The sequence below is a fragment of the Chiloscyllium punctatum genome, chromosome 28, assembly GCF_047496795.1.
Source record: "Chiloscyllium punctatum isolate Juve2018m chromosome 28, sChiPun1.3, whole genome shotgun sequence".
NCBI classification, from domain to species: domain Eukaryota; kingdom Metazoa; phylum Chordata; class Chondrichthyes; order Orectolobiformes; family Hemiscylliidae; genus Chiloscyllium; species Chiloscyllium punctatum.
The window spans coordinates 7886665-7903461 of NC_092766.1; the positions used below are offsets into that span (position 1 = coordinate 7886665).

General features: G+C 46.6%; 1 protein-coding gene across 1 annotated transcript; it reads right to left on the reverse strand.

Annotated features, from left to right (window-relative positions):
• Positions 1–312: 312 nt before the first annotated feature.
• On the reverse strand, positions 313–15043 carry pmf1 (polyamine modulated factor 1). Its single transcript, XM_072548831.1, has 5 exons — positions 14788–15043; positions 9655–9760; positions 5668–5768; positions 2454–2649; positions 313–1601 (listed from the first exon to the last, which is right to left on the reverse strand). The coding sequence occupies exons 1-5, from the start codon at positions 15024–15026 to the stop codon at positions 1557–1559; spliced, it is 687 nt and encodes a 228-aa protein (XP_072404932.1). The 5' UTR covers positions 15027–15043; the 3' UTR covers positions 313–1556.
• Between the last annotated feature and the right edge of the window lie 1754 nt (positions 15044–16797).

Below are 16797 nucleotides of genomic sequence, written 5' to 3' on the forward strand. Positions count from 1 at the left end.
GTGTTATTGCTGGTATAGGTGCTTCCCGTTGACAGATCAGTGACTACATCAGTCAGAAACTGCCAGGATCGACCTCTTGTCACTGTTCATCTAGTCTGTCCTAGCTCAGGCATCAACAGAAATAGCAGCTTGCCCTTCCTTTCCTCCCACGAGGAAGGAATTAAACACCAGCAGGCTACTCAAACAGTCTTGTTCTCGGCACAGACAGTCCTACCTTGTTGCAATACTTTTGGAGCGAGGCCTGCAATCCAGCAGAAGAGGAAGGGGGGGGGGGGGGGGGAGAAGAAAATGAAGACACAGAACACAGGATGATTGAGATTCACGCTGATTTTCAGCTTTGGTTTAATGCAAACACAAATTTACACTGATAATTCCTCGCCCACCAACCACCCACCCCGTGACAAATTTCACTGCCGTCCTAAACATTGCCCTAGAAGAAAGTTTGTGCAGACAATGTTCTCTGCAGTGACAGTACAGATGCCACTGTTTGTGTGTGTGTTGAAGAAGTTGGTCCCACGGTAGAAGGAGCGGCTGCTGAGCGAGTGAGATACCAGGCTGTTGGTTTCAGCTGAGTTTCAGAGTGTCTGCATACACTCACATACTCCTAGACTGGTAGGAGACACTGCTTAATAAATAGACCAAACTGAGATGGGATCATCCATCCAGACACAAGTTGTATGTACAGCAGCTCTGGTATACCTCTGGTCTCAAGATTAGATGCAGTTTTGGTATACCACTGTTCGATTTAAAACTCTCCCCCAGTCAGCTCAGAGCCTGACACAGACAGTGCGCCAATTCAATGATACAAGGGTAAGGACCCCTGACAGATACCTTTGTTGAGAGGTTAAAGGAGTGATCAACCACAACAATACAAACCTAGACTTGGTCAACACTTCCAGTAACATTGGAAGCAAGATTATACAGAAAAAAGAAAATGAACAAAATAAAATTACCAATATACAGCAACAGAGATTGGCTTTCAAATTCAAACCTCAAAGCAGAGGCCAAACATCCAGGTTTAAGGGATCTTTTTATCCATCAAGTTGAGGGATACTGCGGCAGAAATAACCCACTCTACACTGTCCCCATCAAACACTGTCAGGACGAGGTCAGTACAGGGTTAGGAAGAGTAAAGCTCCCTCTGTGCTTTTAAACTTAAAATAAAGCTCTCTCTACATTGTCCACATCAATCATAGGGTTAGATAGAGAGTAATGCTTCCTCTATACTATCTTGAAGTGCTGTTGTGACTGCCCTTTAATTTTATCACATGGGCCACAGTCAGCCAGCAGAGCAATTCAGTCTGCAGAGGAAAAGGACAGTCACTACGTCATTGCTATTCCTCTCTCTACTTTACACATACCATTCATTTACCCTTCCTACCTGGGTACCATTTATCTCCTCATCAGTTATCTATTGAGGTCTGCAGGGACTTTGAGCTGGGCTGGTTCACCTCTGAAGATCACAGAATGTGAATGAAGGTACATGAACACATCAAAAATGAGAAAATCACTTGGAATTCAACAACGGCATTCAGACACCGGCCACCTTCACTTGTTCAGTGTTCGTCCAACTGAAACTGACGACAGAGTTCAGTACATTGCTGTGAATCAAATACACCAGTGTTAGCAACATGACATCGAGATCCAGCCTCCGCCAAACATACACTAATGTTCATAGATTCCCTAGTGTGGAAGCAGACCAGTTGGCCCATCGAATTCATACTGATCCTCCAAAGAGTATCCTTTCCAGATCCAGCCCCTTTCCCTATCCCTGTAACCCTGCATTTCCCATTACTAACCCACACATCCCTGGACACTAGGAGGCTAGAGACAATAAATAGAGCTTAATAATTAGACTAAAGTGAGACAGCGTCATACATTCAGACACAAGTTGTATATACAGCAGCTCTAATATACCTCTGGTCTCAAGATTAGATGCAGTTTTTGGTATACCACTGCTCGATTTAAAACTCTCCCCCAGTCAGCTCAGAGCCTGACACAGACAGTGCGCCAATTCAATGATACAAGGGTAAGGACCCCTTACATGTACCTTTGTTGAGAGGTTAAAGGAGTGATCAACCACAACAATACAAACCTAGACTTGGTCAACACTTCCAGTAACATTGGAAGCAAGATTATACAGAAAGGAGCAGAACTACAAAGAAAATGAACAAAAGGGACACTACAGGGTAATTTAGCTCAGCTGATCCATCTAACCTGCCTATTTTGGCACGTGGGAGGAAACCGGAGTACCCAATGGAAACCTATGCAGACACAGGCAGAATGTGCAACCATCACACAGACAGTCACCCGAGGCTGGAATCGAATCTAGGTTCCAGATGCTGTGAGGCAGCAGTGCTAACCATTGAGCCAACATGCCATCTTGTTCATGGAAGATCTACACTCATGATTCGAGACAGCAGTGAGCTGCGCTGTTTATTAGTATTCCATACCTGCCAACGCTGACATTGCTCGTCTCGCACTCGCACCAACGATTCGACCCTGCTCCTGCCCTCGAGGACTGACTGTGCCAGAGCTGCATTCTCCTCCTTTGCCCTCTTCAGTTTCAGGCGCAGGTAATCACGTTGTTGCAGCAGGTATGGCACCAGGTGTGTCCGTAGGTCCACAGCTGGGGAGCCTGTGGGACGCCTGAAATTCAGCAACAGGGGCTTCATTTAGCAGATGACATACTACATCAGTCCCACACACACCGATATCTACATTAGAGTCGTAGAGACTTACAGAAACAGACTCTTCGGTTCAACTCATCCATGCCAACCACATGTCTTAGATAAATTTAGTCCCATTTGCCAGCATTTAGCCTATATCCCTCTAAACCCTTCTTATTCATATACCCATCCAGATGCCCTTTAAATGTTGTAATGTAGCAGCCTCCAACGCTTCCTCTCGTAGCTCATTCCATACACCACCACCCTCTGCGTGAAAAAATTCGCCCCTTAGGTCCCTTTAAAATCTTTTCCCTCTCACCTTAGTTTTAGACTCCCCCATCCCAGAGAAAAGACCTTGTCTATTCACCCTATCCATGGCCCTCATGATTTCATAAACCTTCAGCCTCCGACGCTCCAGCCTATTCAGCCTCTCCCCACAGCTCAAACCCTTCAAACCTGGCAACGGCCTTGTCAGTCTTTTCTGAACCCTTTCAAGTTTCACAACACCCTTTCTATAGCACAGAGACCAGAACTGCACATAATATTCCAAAAGTGGCCTAACCAATGTCCTGTACAACCACAGCATGACCTCACAATTCCCATATTCAATGTACTGATCAATAAAGGCACACAATAAAGTCAAGTATACCAAACGCCTTCTTGACTATCCTATTACCTGCAACTCCACTTTCAAGGAACTGTGAACATTCCAAGGTCTCTTTGTTCAGCAATACTCCCCAGGACCTTGCCATTAAGCATATAAGACCTGCACTGATGTGCCTTTCCAAAATGCAGCACCTCACATTTATCTAATTAAACTCCTGCCACTACTTGGCACATCTGATCAAGATCCCATTGTGCTTTGAGGTAACCTTCTTCACTGTCCACTATACTTCCAATTTTGGTGTCATCTGCAAACTTCCTAACCATACCTCCTATATACAAGTCCCTCCTCCCTACCTTTTATCTTAGCCTGCTTGGCACACCTTCCTCATTCCTGAAGGGCTTATGCCCGAAACGTCAATTCTCCTGCTCCTTGGATGCTGCCTGACCTGCTGCGCTTTTCTAGCAACACATTTTTCAGTTCTGATCTCCAGCATCTGCAGTCCTCACTTTCTCCTCCTATATACACATCCAAAGCATTGATCCTTATGGTACATCACTGGCCACCAGTCTCCAATCTGAAAAGAAACCATCCACCACCACCCTCTGATTTCTACCTTTGAACCACTTCTGTATCTAAATGGCTAGTTTTCCCTATATTCCATGTGATCTAATCTTGCTAAACAGTCTACCCTGAGCAACCTTGTTGAACGGGTCACTGAAGTCCATATAGATCATGTCCACCACTCTGCCCCCATCAATCTTCATTGAGTTTTTTGAAGTAATCAAATTATTGAGATAAATTTCCCACACACAAAGCCATGACAACTATCACTATGACTGAGTCTTTGCCGTTCCAAACACATGTAAATCCTGTCCCCCAGAATCTCCTCCAACAACATGCTCACCACCGTTGTCAGACTTAATCTATAGTTCCAAAGCCACAGCCTGCTTAGTCTCTTCCTGTAACTCAAACTCTAGTCCTGGCAACAACATCCTTGTAAATCTTTTCTGTACCCTCTCAAATTTAACATCCTTTCTGCAGAAGGGTGACCAGAATTGTACACATTATTCTGAAAGTGGCCTCAGCAATGTACAGCTGCAACATGGCATCCCAACTCCTATACTCAGTGCACTGACCAATGAAGGCAGGCACACTAAACTCCTTTTTCAACACTCTGTCTACCTGCGACCGTAGGTCACTTTCTTTGGCAACAGTCCTCAGAGCCACCATTAACTGTATAAACCCCGCCCTGGTTTCCCTTACCAAAATGCAACATCTCGCATTTATCTAAAACGCTTACAAAGCAAAAGGGAAAACAATTCCATTCACATTGTTCACCGTCTCATTCTCTAACTCAGAGATCACTGACAGTGATCAGGAGCAGGAACCCTGCGATTGTTTAGACTAGTTATACCAGGCCAGCCCTTGGAAATAGATTTTATTTAAATTCATTGTGGGATGTGGGAGACACTGGCTGGGTCTGCATCTACTGCCCATCCCTCATTGCCCTGGAGAAGATGGCGGTCAGCTGCTGCAGTCTTGTGGCAAATGGCATTTAATTTAGATAAATGCAAGGTGTTGCGATTTGATAAGGCAAACCAGAGCGAGACTTATATAGTTAATGGTGAGCTCTGAGGATTGTTGCCAAACAGAGACCCAGGGCTGCAGATGCATAGTTCCTTGAAAGTGGAGTTGCAGGTAGAGTGGTGTAGGTGGGGTTTGGTATGCTTGCCTTCATTGGTCAGTGCACTTGAGTATAAGAATTTGGGTGTCATGTTGTGGCTATAGAGATATTGGTTAAGTCATTTTTGAAATAATGCATGCAATTCTGGTCACCCTTCTATAGGAAGGATTTGTTAAATTTGGGGGTATGTAGAAAAGATTTATAGGGATATTGCCAGAACTTGAGGGTTTGAGTTACGGGGAAGAGTCTGAATAGGCTGGGGCTTTTTTCCCTGCAGCGTCAGAGGCTGAGGGGTGACCTTATTGAGGTTTATAAAATCATGAGTGGCATGGAAAGGGTAAATAGCCAAGAAGGTGGGGGAGTCCGAAAGTAGAGGGTACAGATATATCATGAGACGATAAAGATTTATAAAGGACCTGAGGAGTAGGTTTTTCATGCAGAGGGTGGATGCATGTGTGGAACGAGCTGCCAGACAAAGTGAAGGCTAGTACAATTACAACATTTAAAAGGATGGGTATATGAATAGGTAGGGTTCAGAGGGACGTGGGCCAAATACTGGCAAGCAGGACTAGGTCAGATTGGGATGTCTCATCGGTGCAAAGCAATTGGACCAAAGGGTCTGTTTCCATGCTGTATGACTCTGCTGTTAGACAAGGAGTTCTATCCAGCTGCTAGTTTACTCCTAAATGATTGCAGTCTGCTCTTACCACGCAGGGTCTGTACGTGCTTCAGATTCACGTTCCAACTGATCCAATTTAGGGAGTGCTCGCTCAAACAGTCCATCTTCAGAGATCTGACTGACTTCTTCCTGTAATGGGGAAAGAAGAGGTTTCAGGAGATAGTTCTGGATCCCAGATTAATTATGTACACGCAAAGGATTTAATACACAATATCTTAGCGAGTTTTGAAAAGATTTGTAGCTCAGGTTGAGGTTCTGGATGTATGTTTGCTGGCTGGGCTAGAAGGTTCATTTCCAGACGTTTTGTCACCCTACTAGGTAACATCTTCAGTGAACCTCCGGGCGAAGCACTGCTGATGATTTTTGCTTTCTATTTATACGTTTGGGTTTCTTTGGGTTGGTGATGTCATTTAGCAGGTTAGGGTGGATGGTCCATACTAAATTGCCGTGTGTAAAGGAATGTGCAGGTTACGTGGATTAGCCATGGAAAGTTGGGGTTACGGGGATGGGTTGTGTCTGGGTGGGATGCTCTTTGGAGAGTTGGTGTGGACTCGATGGGTCGAAAGGCCTGCTTTCATGCTGTAGGGATTCTTTGAAATGATCTCTCACTGAAATCACATAGCATTTGCAACAAGGTAGATGAATTGACTGCACAAATAAACAGGTAAGATTTAAGTGCCATGATGCAGACATGGCTGCAGTGTGGACCAACACCAGGAACTAAATGCTCACGGGTATTTGACATTCAGGAACAATAGATAGTAAGGAAAAGAAGGTGGGATAATGCTGTCAGTGAAGGATCAACAACAGTGAAATTCAAGATGTAGAATCAGTGTGTGGAGATAAGAAACAGCAAAGGACAAAGAGTGGTGGGAGTTGTTTGTAAGCCACTAAACAGTATTATACAGCATGGTATAAATCAGGAAGCTGGATCACATGGAATTTCAACTGACACAGACGGACACCAACCTACAAGATAGTTTTCTTGGACTGTATTTCAGGGATCCAATAAGATAACATGCTATTTCTTGTAGCATTCTGAGAAAATGATGGTCTACTGGTACTGTAACTGAACTATTAATCCAGCAATTCAGATAATGTCCTTGATACCTAGGTTTGAGTCCTGCAATGGCAGATGGTGGAATATGAATTTAGTAAAAGCCGTCACTCAAAGTGGCAATGGAAGTGGATAAGATGATAAAGAAGAGACGCAGCATGCTTGCTTCATTGGTTACGATACTGTGTATTAAAGTCATGTTGCAACTGCACAAGGATTTGGTCAGGCCACATTTGGAGTACTGTGCAGTTTTGACTGTTGCACTACAGGATGGATGTGGAGGCTTTGGAGAGGGTGCAGAAGAGGTTTACGTCGATGATGACTGGATTGCAGTGTATTGCTACAAAGGTAATCTTGGATTGTTTTTGCTTGAGCCGAAGGCAGAGAGATGACCTAATAGAAGTATATAAAATTACAAGGGATATGGGGGGGGTAGTTGGGAGGCTCTTTCCCAGAATGGAAATGTCAAATACCGTGGGGCAAAGGTTTAAGGTGATGGGGAGAAACTTTAAAGTGAGGAAAACACAGGGGGTAGTAGGTGCGTGGAACATGCTGCTGGGGTAGTAGTAGATGAAGATACAATAGTAAAGTTTATAAGGCATTTAGACAGACACATGAACAGGCAGAGAACAGAGGGATACAGACCTTGAGCAGGTAGATGGAATTAGTTTAGAAATTGTATCATGGTCAGCACAGATACGGTGAGCTGTGCATTACTGTTCTACGTTCTATTTTAGATATAGTATTGTGCAATGAAAAAGATCTAATTACAAGACCGTAAGAAACAGGAACAGGAGCAGCCTGCTTGGCCCGTTGAGCCTCCTGTGCCATTCAATACGATCATGGCTGATCTGACATACCTCATGTTCATTTTCCTCCCCTTTTGTCCCCATAATCTTTGATTTCCCGACTGATCAAGAATCTGTCTATCTCAGCCATAAATAGACATAAAGACTCTGCCCCCACAGATCTCTCTGACAAGGAGTTCCAAAGAACCTCAAACCACTGAGAAAAGAAATTCTTCCTCATCTCAGTCTTAAATTGGCACCCTTTGATTCTGAGACTATGCCCTCTGATCCTAGACTCCCAGCAGAAGATACATTTTCTCAGCATTTAGCCCAACGAGCCCCTATCTATTTCAATAAGATCACCTCATTCTTCTCAACTCCATTGAGCAGGACGACCTAACTTTCACTCATACAATAATCCCGCCACGCTGGGGATCATCCCAGTGAACTTTCTCTGAACTGCCTCAAGAGAAATATCTTTTCTTAAATACGCGGACCAAAACTGCTCACAATACTCCACATGTGGTCTCAGCAGCAACTTGTACAGCTGCAATACCCTTAAATTTATAATTCATACTCTTTTTGTAATGGAACTTCTACGGAATATATATAATTATATATACTCTATATAATATTATAGAATTATACATTAAATTTGAAAGTGAACCTAAACCAGGTTCTTCAACTGAAAATAAACTAGGAAACTGTAAGAAACAATCTGGCTACCCCTTTGCATACTAACATTTAAAAATACTGTATTTCTCTCATGAAACGAATTTTAAGAAGTGTGGAACTTAACACTTCAAAGTGAAAAGATCCTTGAACTGTTCTGGGTCACATCAGTTCTTTGAAAAGGTCAGCATACTCAAAACTGGCCATCTAGCTTGTGACCTATGTCACTAATACACAGACAAGTAGAAAATGTATTGAAGTAGGGTCATTTTGATTACAATTGAGATTGATTTTCTACTGAATTATAGAGTTATACAGCATGGAAACAGACCCTTTGGTCCAACTAGTCCATACTAAACATAATCCCAAACTAAACCCACTTGGATTAGAGTGGTGCTGGAATGATTCCTGATGAAGGGCTTTTGCCCAAAACGTCAATTTTCCTGCTCCTTGGATGCTGCCTGACCTGCTGTGCTTTTCCAGCACCATTCTAATCCAGACTCGGGTTTCCAGCATCTGCAGTCCTCGTTTTTACCTAAACTAATCCCACCTGCCTGCTCCTGTCCCCTATCCCTCCAAACCTTTCTTATTCAAGTACTTATCCCAGTGTCTTTTAAACATGTCCACATCCTCAGGAAATTTATGACACATGCGAACCACCCTCTGTCCAAAACATTTGCGCCTCGCATCTTTTTAAAATCTGACTCTTCTCACCTTAAAATTGTGCCTCTTGGTGTTGAAATTCCCCCATCCTTGGGAAAAAGACAACTATTATTAACTCTATCTCTACCCTTCGTTATTTTATGAACTTCTATATGATCACCTCTCAACGTCTGACACTCCAGTGAAAGACACTTGTAATTGGGTAGATTGAGCAATAGGGCCAGTTCACAGACAGTTTAAAACATGGTGATTACAAATTTACATTTCTTTGAGACTCAAAAATCTTGTCAGGAAGGTAGTTTAACCATGGTCATTGACAGAAATTAAAAGATTGCATTAGACGAAAGAAATAAAGTTGCCAAAATATTACGAAGACCGATGACTGGGAACATTTTCGACTTCAGCAGAATAGGGACGAAGAGTGTGGTGCTGGAAATGCACAGTTGGCCAGGCAGCATCCAAGGAGCAGGAGAGTTCAACACTTCCAGCATACGTTGACGCTCCTGCTCCTCGGATGCTGCCTGACCTGCTGTGCTTTTGTAGCACCACACTCTTTGACTTTGATATCCAGCATTTGCAGTCCTCACTTTCTCCTTCAGCAAAATAGGACCAAGAAACTGATAAAGAGGAAAACAGAACATTAAACTAGTGAAAAACACAAAAAAATGGCAAAAGGTTTGGTAGGAAGGCAAACAAAGAATCACACAACACAGCTATTTGGCCCATTGAGCCTATTCCATTTCTTTGACAGAGCTATTAATTTTGAACCAATTGATCAATTAACAAATTTGATAACAGCCAGAAATTTTAATAAACAGGGTTCTTCATTGCTCACCTGGATAGAGGTCTGGAGTTGAGAAATAAGCTGCTTGTAGACACTATGTGTGAACTGTGGCTGAATTTTGTAAACAGGTTGAAAGCACTGAGCAAACCTCTCAAAGCTACATACGGAGGGAAGAAAAACAGGGTGCCATGCCCTCAATTATTAAAACACATCCATCAAACAATTGTCAGTGTGAAAATCAAAACAAATACACAAAATAAAGTAATCAGATTCATTTCAAATTTAGAGGTGGAGTAAATTACCAGCAGTTGCTATTAGTTGACCACATATACCAAAGGTCAATGAACAACCTAGTTTGCGGATATTGAGGCATTTAAAGAGCTCAAGCAGAACACGCTCTGCTTGCAGTTAGGATTGATCTGACAGAGTATTCGGAGACAGAGCAGTAATCAAATCAGCAGTATCAAAATCCTGCAACTCCCTTCCAAAGCTGGACGTACAACAGATGGAGTGCATTGATTCACACCTTCTCAAGGGCAGTAAATACTGGGTTGATCTTGCTTATGACAGTCATGCAGTATGGAAGCAGACCCTTGGGTCCAACTTGTCTACCCCGACCAGTTTCCTAAACAAAACTGGCCCCATTTGCCTGTGTTTGGCCCATATACCTCTAAACCTTTCCTGTGCACATTCCTTCCAAATGTCTTTTAAACGTTATGATGTGGAGGAGCCAGTGTTGGACTGGGGTGGACAAAGTTAAAAATCACACAACACTAGGTATTGTCCTACAGGTTTATTTGGAAGCACTAGCTTTCACAGCACTGCTCCTTCATCAGTATGTGGAGCAGGACCATAAAACACAGAATTCCGAGCAAAAGATTACAGTGTCGTGCAACTGAAATGATATATTGAACAAACCTAGATTGCTGTTAAGTCTTTCATCTTTTAGAATGGGTTGCAGGTTTTGGTTTATTAATATGTAAATCCCAGTACTGATGTTACGTGATTTTTCAAAACTTTTAAATGTTGTAACTGTACCTCCATCTACCACTTCCTCGAGCAGTTCATTCTACATACGAACCACCTTCTGTGTGAAAAAGTTGCCCCACATGTCCCTTTTAAATCTTTCTCCTGTCACCCTGGGAAAGAGACCATGGCCATTTACCATGCCCCTTATAAACCTCTCTAAGGTCACCTCTCAGACCCTAATGCTCCAGTGAAAAAGTTCCCAGCTTATCCCTTAATTCAAACCCTCCAGTCTCAGCAACATCCTGGTAAATCTTTTGTGAATTCGCTCCAATTTAATAATGTCCTTCCTAAGGTAGGGTGTCAAGAACTGTACACAATACTCCAGATGTAGCCTTACCAATGTCCTGTACAACCTCAACATGTTGTCCCAACTCACACGATCTGATCAATGAACAGGCAATCTAAACAGGTAGCCCCGATGTAAGGAGGTTCTCTTAAAGGGTACATTCCTAATGTAGGGGGAATTCCTTAAAAGGAATAGACCCAGTACAAGGGAGATTCTTTAAAGGGTCAGTTCTAGTGTCAGCAGGCATTTCCCCATTGTAATGGGGATTCCACAATGGTGTAGTCTCTGAGTATAAACTCTTAAAAAAGGGAATCTCTGGGCAAGGGGTGATTCTTTAAAGTTAAAGATGCATTCCTTAAAGGGGCAGGACTTTATAGAGGTGTACCCCTTGAGGGACAATCCAAACACACAAGGCCTTTCATCAAAGGGGCAGGTATCTCTTAAAGGGGCAGTGCCAGTGTAACACGGGCAGGTTTCCCTTAAAGGGGCAGGGCCAGTGTAACACGGTCAGGTGTCTCTTAAAGGGGCAGTGTGTCCCTTAAAGGGGCAGTGCCAGTGCAACATGGGCAGGTGTCCCTTAAAGGGGCAGTGCCAGTGTAACACGGGCAGGTGTCCCTTAAAGGGGCAGTGCGTCCCTTAAAGGGGCAGTGCCAGTGTAACACAGGCAGGTGTCCCTTAAAGGGGCAGTGCCAGTGTAACACGGGCAGTGCGTCCCTTAAAGGGGCAGTGCCAGTGTAACACGGGCAGTGCGTCCCTTAAAGGGGCAGTGCCAGTGTAACACGGGCAGGTGTCCCTTAAAGGGGCAGTGCCAGTGTAACACAGGCAGGTTTCCCTTAAAGGGGCAGTGCCAGTGTAACACAGGCAGGTTTCCCTTAAAGGGGCAGTGCCTGTGTAACACAGGCAGGTTTCCCTTAAAGGGGCAGTGCCAGTGTAACACGGTCAGGTTTCCCTTAAAGGGGCAGTGCCAGTGTAACACGGTCAGGTTTCCCTTAAAGGGGCAGTGCCAGTGTAACACGGGCAGTGCGTCCCTTAAAGGGGCAGTGCCAGTGTAACACGGGCAGGTGTCCCTTAAAGGGGCAGTGCCAGTGTAACACGGGCAGGTTTCCCTTAAAGGGGCAGTGCCAGTGTAACACGGGCAGGTGTCCCTTAAAGGGGCAGTGCCAGTGTAACACAGGCAGGTTTCCCTTAAAGGGGCAGTGCCAGTGTAACACGGTCAGGTTTCCCTTAAAGGGGCAGTGCCAGTGTAACACGGTCAGGTTTCCCTTAAAGGGGCAGTGCCAGTGTAATACGGTCAGGTTTCCCTTAAAGGGGCAGTGCCAGTGTAACACAGGCAGGTTTCCCTTAAAGGGGCAGTGCCAGTGTAACACGGTCAGGTTTCCCTTAAAGGGGCAGTGCCAGTGCAACACAGGCAGGTTTCCCTTAAAGGGGCAGTGCCAGTGTAACACGGTCAGGTTTCCCTTAAAGGGGCAGTGCCGGTGTAATACGGTCAGGTGTCCCTTAAAGGGGCAGTGCCAGTGTAACACGGTCAGGTTTCCCTTAAAGGGACAGTGCCAGTGTAACACGGTCAGGTTTCCCTTAAAGGGGCAGTGCCAGTGTAATACGGTCAGGTATCTCTTAAAGGGGCAGTGCCGGTGTAATACGGTCAGGTATCTCTTAAAGGGGCAGTGCCAGTGTAACACGGGCAGGTGTCCCTTAAAGGGGCAGTGCCAGTGTAACACGGGCAGGTTTCCCTTAAAGGGGCAGTGCCAGCGTAACACGGTCAGGTGTCTCTTAAAGGGGCAGTGCGTCCCTTAAAGGGGCAGTGCCAGTGCAACACGGGCAGGTGTCCCTTAAAGGGGCAGTGCCAGTGTAACACGGGCAGGTGTCCCTTAAAGGGGCAGTGCGTCCCTTAAAGGGGCAATGCCAATGCAACACGGTCAGGTGTCCCTTAAAGGGGCAGTGCCAGTGCAACACGGTCAGGTGTCCCTTAAAGGGGCAGTGCCAGTGTAACTCAGGCAGGTGTCCCTTAAAGGGGCAGTGCGTCCCTTAAAGGGGCATTGCCAGTGCAACACGGGCAGGTGTCCCTTAAAGGGGCAGTGCCAGTGTAACACAGGCAGGTTTCCCTTAAAGGGGCAGTGCCAGTGTAACACGGGCAGGTGTCCCTTAAAGGGGCAGTGCCAGTGTAACACGGGCAGTGCGTCCCTTAAAGGGGCAGTGCCAGTGTAACACGGGCAGGTGTCCCTTAAAGGGGCAGTGCCAGTGTAACACAGGCAGGTTTCCCTTAAAGGGGCAGTGCCAGTGTAACACAGGCAGGTGTCCCTTAAAGGGGCAGTGCCAGTGTAACACGGGCAGTGCGTCCCTTAAAGGGGCAGTGCCAGTGTAACACGGGCAGGTGTCCCTTAAAGGGGCAGTGCCAGTGTAACACGGTCAGGTGTCCCTTAAAGGGGCAGTGCCAGTGTAACACGGGCAGGTGTCCCTTAAAGGGGCAGTGCCAGTGTAACACGGGCAGGTTTCCCTTAAAGGGGCAGTGCCAGTGTAACACGGGCAGGTTTCCCTTAAAGGGGCAGTGCCAGTGTAACACGGGCAGGTTTCCCTTAAAGGGGCAGTGCCAGTGTAACACAGGCAGGTTTCCCTTAAAGGGGCAGTGCCAGTGTAATACGGTCAGGTTTCCCTTAAAGGGGCAGTGCCAGTGTAACACGGTCAGGTTTCCCTTAAAGGGGCAGTGCCAGTGTAACACGGGCAGGTGTCCCTTAAAGGGGCAGTGCCAGTGTAACACGGGCAGGTTTCCCTTAAAGGGACAGTGCCAGTGTAACACGGGCAGGTTTCCCTTAAAGGGGCAGTGCCAGTGTAACACGGGCAGGTTTCCCTTAAAGGGGCAGTGCCAGTGTAACACAGGCAGGTTTCCCTTAAAGGGGCAGTGCCAGTGTAATACGGTCAGGTTTCCCTTAAAGGGGCAGTGCCAGTGTAACACGGTCAGGTTTCCCTTAAAGGGGCAGTGCCAGTGTAACACGGGCAGGTTTCCCTTAAAGGGGCAGTGCCAGTGTAACACGGGCAGGTTTCCCTTAAAGGGGCAGTGCCAGTGTAACACAGGCAGGTGTCCCTTAAAGGGGCAGTGCCAGTGTAACACGGGCAGTGCGTCCCTTAAAGGGGCAGTGCCAGTGTAACACGGGCAGTGCGTCCCTTAAAGGGGCAGTGCCAGTGTAACACGGTCAGGTGTCCCTTAAAGGGGCAGTGCCAGTGTAACACGGGCAGGTGTCCCTTAAAGGGGCAGTGCCAGTGTAACACGGGCAGGTTTCCCTTAAAGGGACAGTGCCAGTGTAACACGGGCAGGTTTCCCTTAAAGGGGCAGTGCCAGTGTAACACGGGCAGGTTTCCCTTAAAGGGACAGTGCCAGTGTAACACGGGCAGGTTTCCCTTAAAGGGACAGTGCCAGTGTAACACGGTCAGGTTTCCCTTAAAGGGGCAGTGCCAGTGTAACACGGTCAGGTTTCCCTTAAAGGGGCAGTGCCAGTGTAACACGGGCAGGTTTCCCTTAAAGGGGCAGTGCCAGTGTAACACGGGCAGGTTTCCCTTAAAGGGGCAGTGCCAGTGTAACACGGGCAGGTTTCCCTTAAAGGGGCAGTGCCAGTGTAACACAGGCAGGTTTCCCTTAAAGGGGCAGTGCCAGTGTAACACGGGCAGGTTTCCCTTAAAGGGGCAGTGCCAGTGTAACACGGGCAGGTTTCCCTTAAAGGGGCAGTGCCAGTGTAACACAGGCAGGTTTCCCTTAAAGGGGCAGTGCCAGTGTAACACGGGCAGGTTTCCCTTAAAGGGGCAGTGCCAGTGTAACACGGGCAGGTGTCCCTTAAAGGGACAGTCTGTGAAAGGTGTGCAGCCCTGTTGACTGTTACCTGGCGGTTTCTAGAAGCTTCTCCACTGTGGTGTCTATCGCCGCCTTGAACAGTCTCAGCCTTTTTGAGTCCGAGGCCGGAGTGTCCGCCCCCGATCCGGATGAAGAGTCCAGGCCCACGGACGGCGGGGTTACCCCTCCCCGTTCCCCCTCAGGTGGGGCAGCCTCCGCTGTCTCCCGCCCTCCCTCGGGGGTGACCGTTACTCCGCTCCCGCTCCCCTCGCCGCTCTCGAGCTCCATTCTTCCCGCCAAAGTCCCCACCCGCGCGCTTCAACCTGACTGGCCGACGGACGCTTTGCCAATTGGGTTAGAGGCTTGCCAGTCAAGCGCCGATCGTCCCACCCTCTCTGCACTGATTGGGTCACGCCGTGCATCCACCGTCGCCCCGCTTTCGCTCCCGGCGAATCAGGGAAAGCGACACGATAACTGCGCCCGGTTTGTTTCTGTGGACTCCCGTCATTGGCCAATCTTCGCGGAACCGCCTACCATCGGCTTTGATCGCGCGGACCACTCTAAACCCATGATTGGCCAGACTGAGGGTCACGCAATACATAGACCCCACCCTCTCCCCGTTTGAGCCTATCAAAACTATGAGACTGGGTAGGCGGCCTTTCAGCCCATCCTACTCCTCCTGGCTCCCTATTTCAGTCAAAGTTAAAAAAAAATCACAGAACACAATTGAAAGGGTTCAGAAAAGATTTACAAGGATGTTGCCAGGGTTGGAGGGTTTGAGCTACAGGGACAGGCTGAACAGGCTGGGTCTGTTTTCCCTGGAGCATCGGAGGCTGAGGGGTGACCTTATAGAGGTTTACAAAATTATGGGTAGGGTAAATAGACAAAGTCTTTTCCCTGGGGTGGGGGAGTCCAGAACTAGAGGGTATAGGTTTAGGGTGAGAGGGGAAAGATATAAGAGACCTAAGGGGCAACATTTTCCCCCAGAGGGTGGTACGTGTATGGAATGAGCTGCCAGAGGATGTGGTGGGGGCTGGTACTTTTACAACATTTAAGAGGCATTTGGATGGGTATATGAATAGGAAGGGTTTGGAGGGATATGGGCCGGGTGCTGGCAGGTGGGACTAGATTGGGTTGGGATATCTGGGTCAGCATGGACAGGTTGGACCGAAGGGTCTATTTCCATGCTGTACATCTCTATGACTCTATCCTTCCTAATGCAGTGTCCAAAACCAAACACAAATCTTCCCGCAGAGGTCTAACTACTGGTTCTGTATAAGATCGTCATAACGTCCCTACTCCTGTACTCTTATTTATGAAACCTAGGGGAGAAAGTGAGGACTGCAGATGCTGGAGATCAGAGCTGAAAAATGTGTTGCTGGAAAAGCGCAGCAGGTCAGGCAGCATCAAAGGAACAGGAGAATCGACGTTTCGGGCAGAGAGAGTCATTCCTGAAGGGCTTATGCCCGAAACGTCGATTCTCCTGTTCCTTGGATGCTGCCTGACCCGCTGTGCTTTTCCAGCAACTCATTTTCAGCACCGTTTATGAAACCTAGAATTGGTATGCTCTGCAAACAGCTATTTGTTCTAACGCCCTTAACAGCAAGTATTTATACACCCAACTCCCTTAGCTCCTACACACCCTTCAGATTCATGCATTTTATATGATAATAATTCAAAGAACTGCAGTGACTTAAAATCTAAAACAAAAGCAAAGTGCTGGAGAAGCCCATGTTGTGGAGAAAAAGCAGAATTAACACTCTGAAGAAGGATCACTGCACTCAAAGTATTAATTGTTTCTGTCTTCAGAAGTTGCCAGATCTGCTGAGTATCTCCTGCAATCTCCCTTTATAGTTTTTCCCTCTTCCTTGTGATGGGCATCACCCCAGCATTCTTCACACTGAACTTCGTCTTTCATCGATCCATTCTCTCTACTAACATACCAATGTCCTTTTGAATTTCTACATTGTCCTCCTCAACAATTCTCCAAAGTGTTGTGTAACTTTGAAATTGTCCCCTGCACACAGGATAGAGATCACTTGTGTGTATCAGAAAATGC

What these genes read in the sequence shown, in the direction of transcription:
- pmf1 (XM_072548831.1), bottom strand. Translation starts at nt 15,026, where the DNA reads ATGGAGCTCGAGAGCGGCGAGGGGAGCGGGAGCGGAGTAACGGTCACC. An exon ending in AACTCCAGACCTCTATCCAG is followed by an intron (nt 5,769 to 9,654) that starts GTGAGCAATGAA and finishes TCCCCATTACAG; the next exon opens with GAAGAAGTCAGTCAGATCTC. An exon ending in AGCAATGTCAGCGTTGGCAG is followed by an intron (nt 1,602 to 2,453) that starts GTATGGAATACT and finishes TTTGATTCACAG; the next exon opens with CAATGTACTGAACTCTGTCG.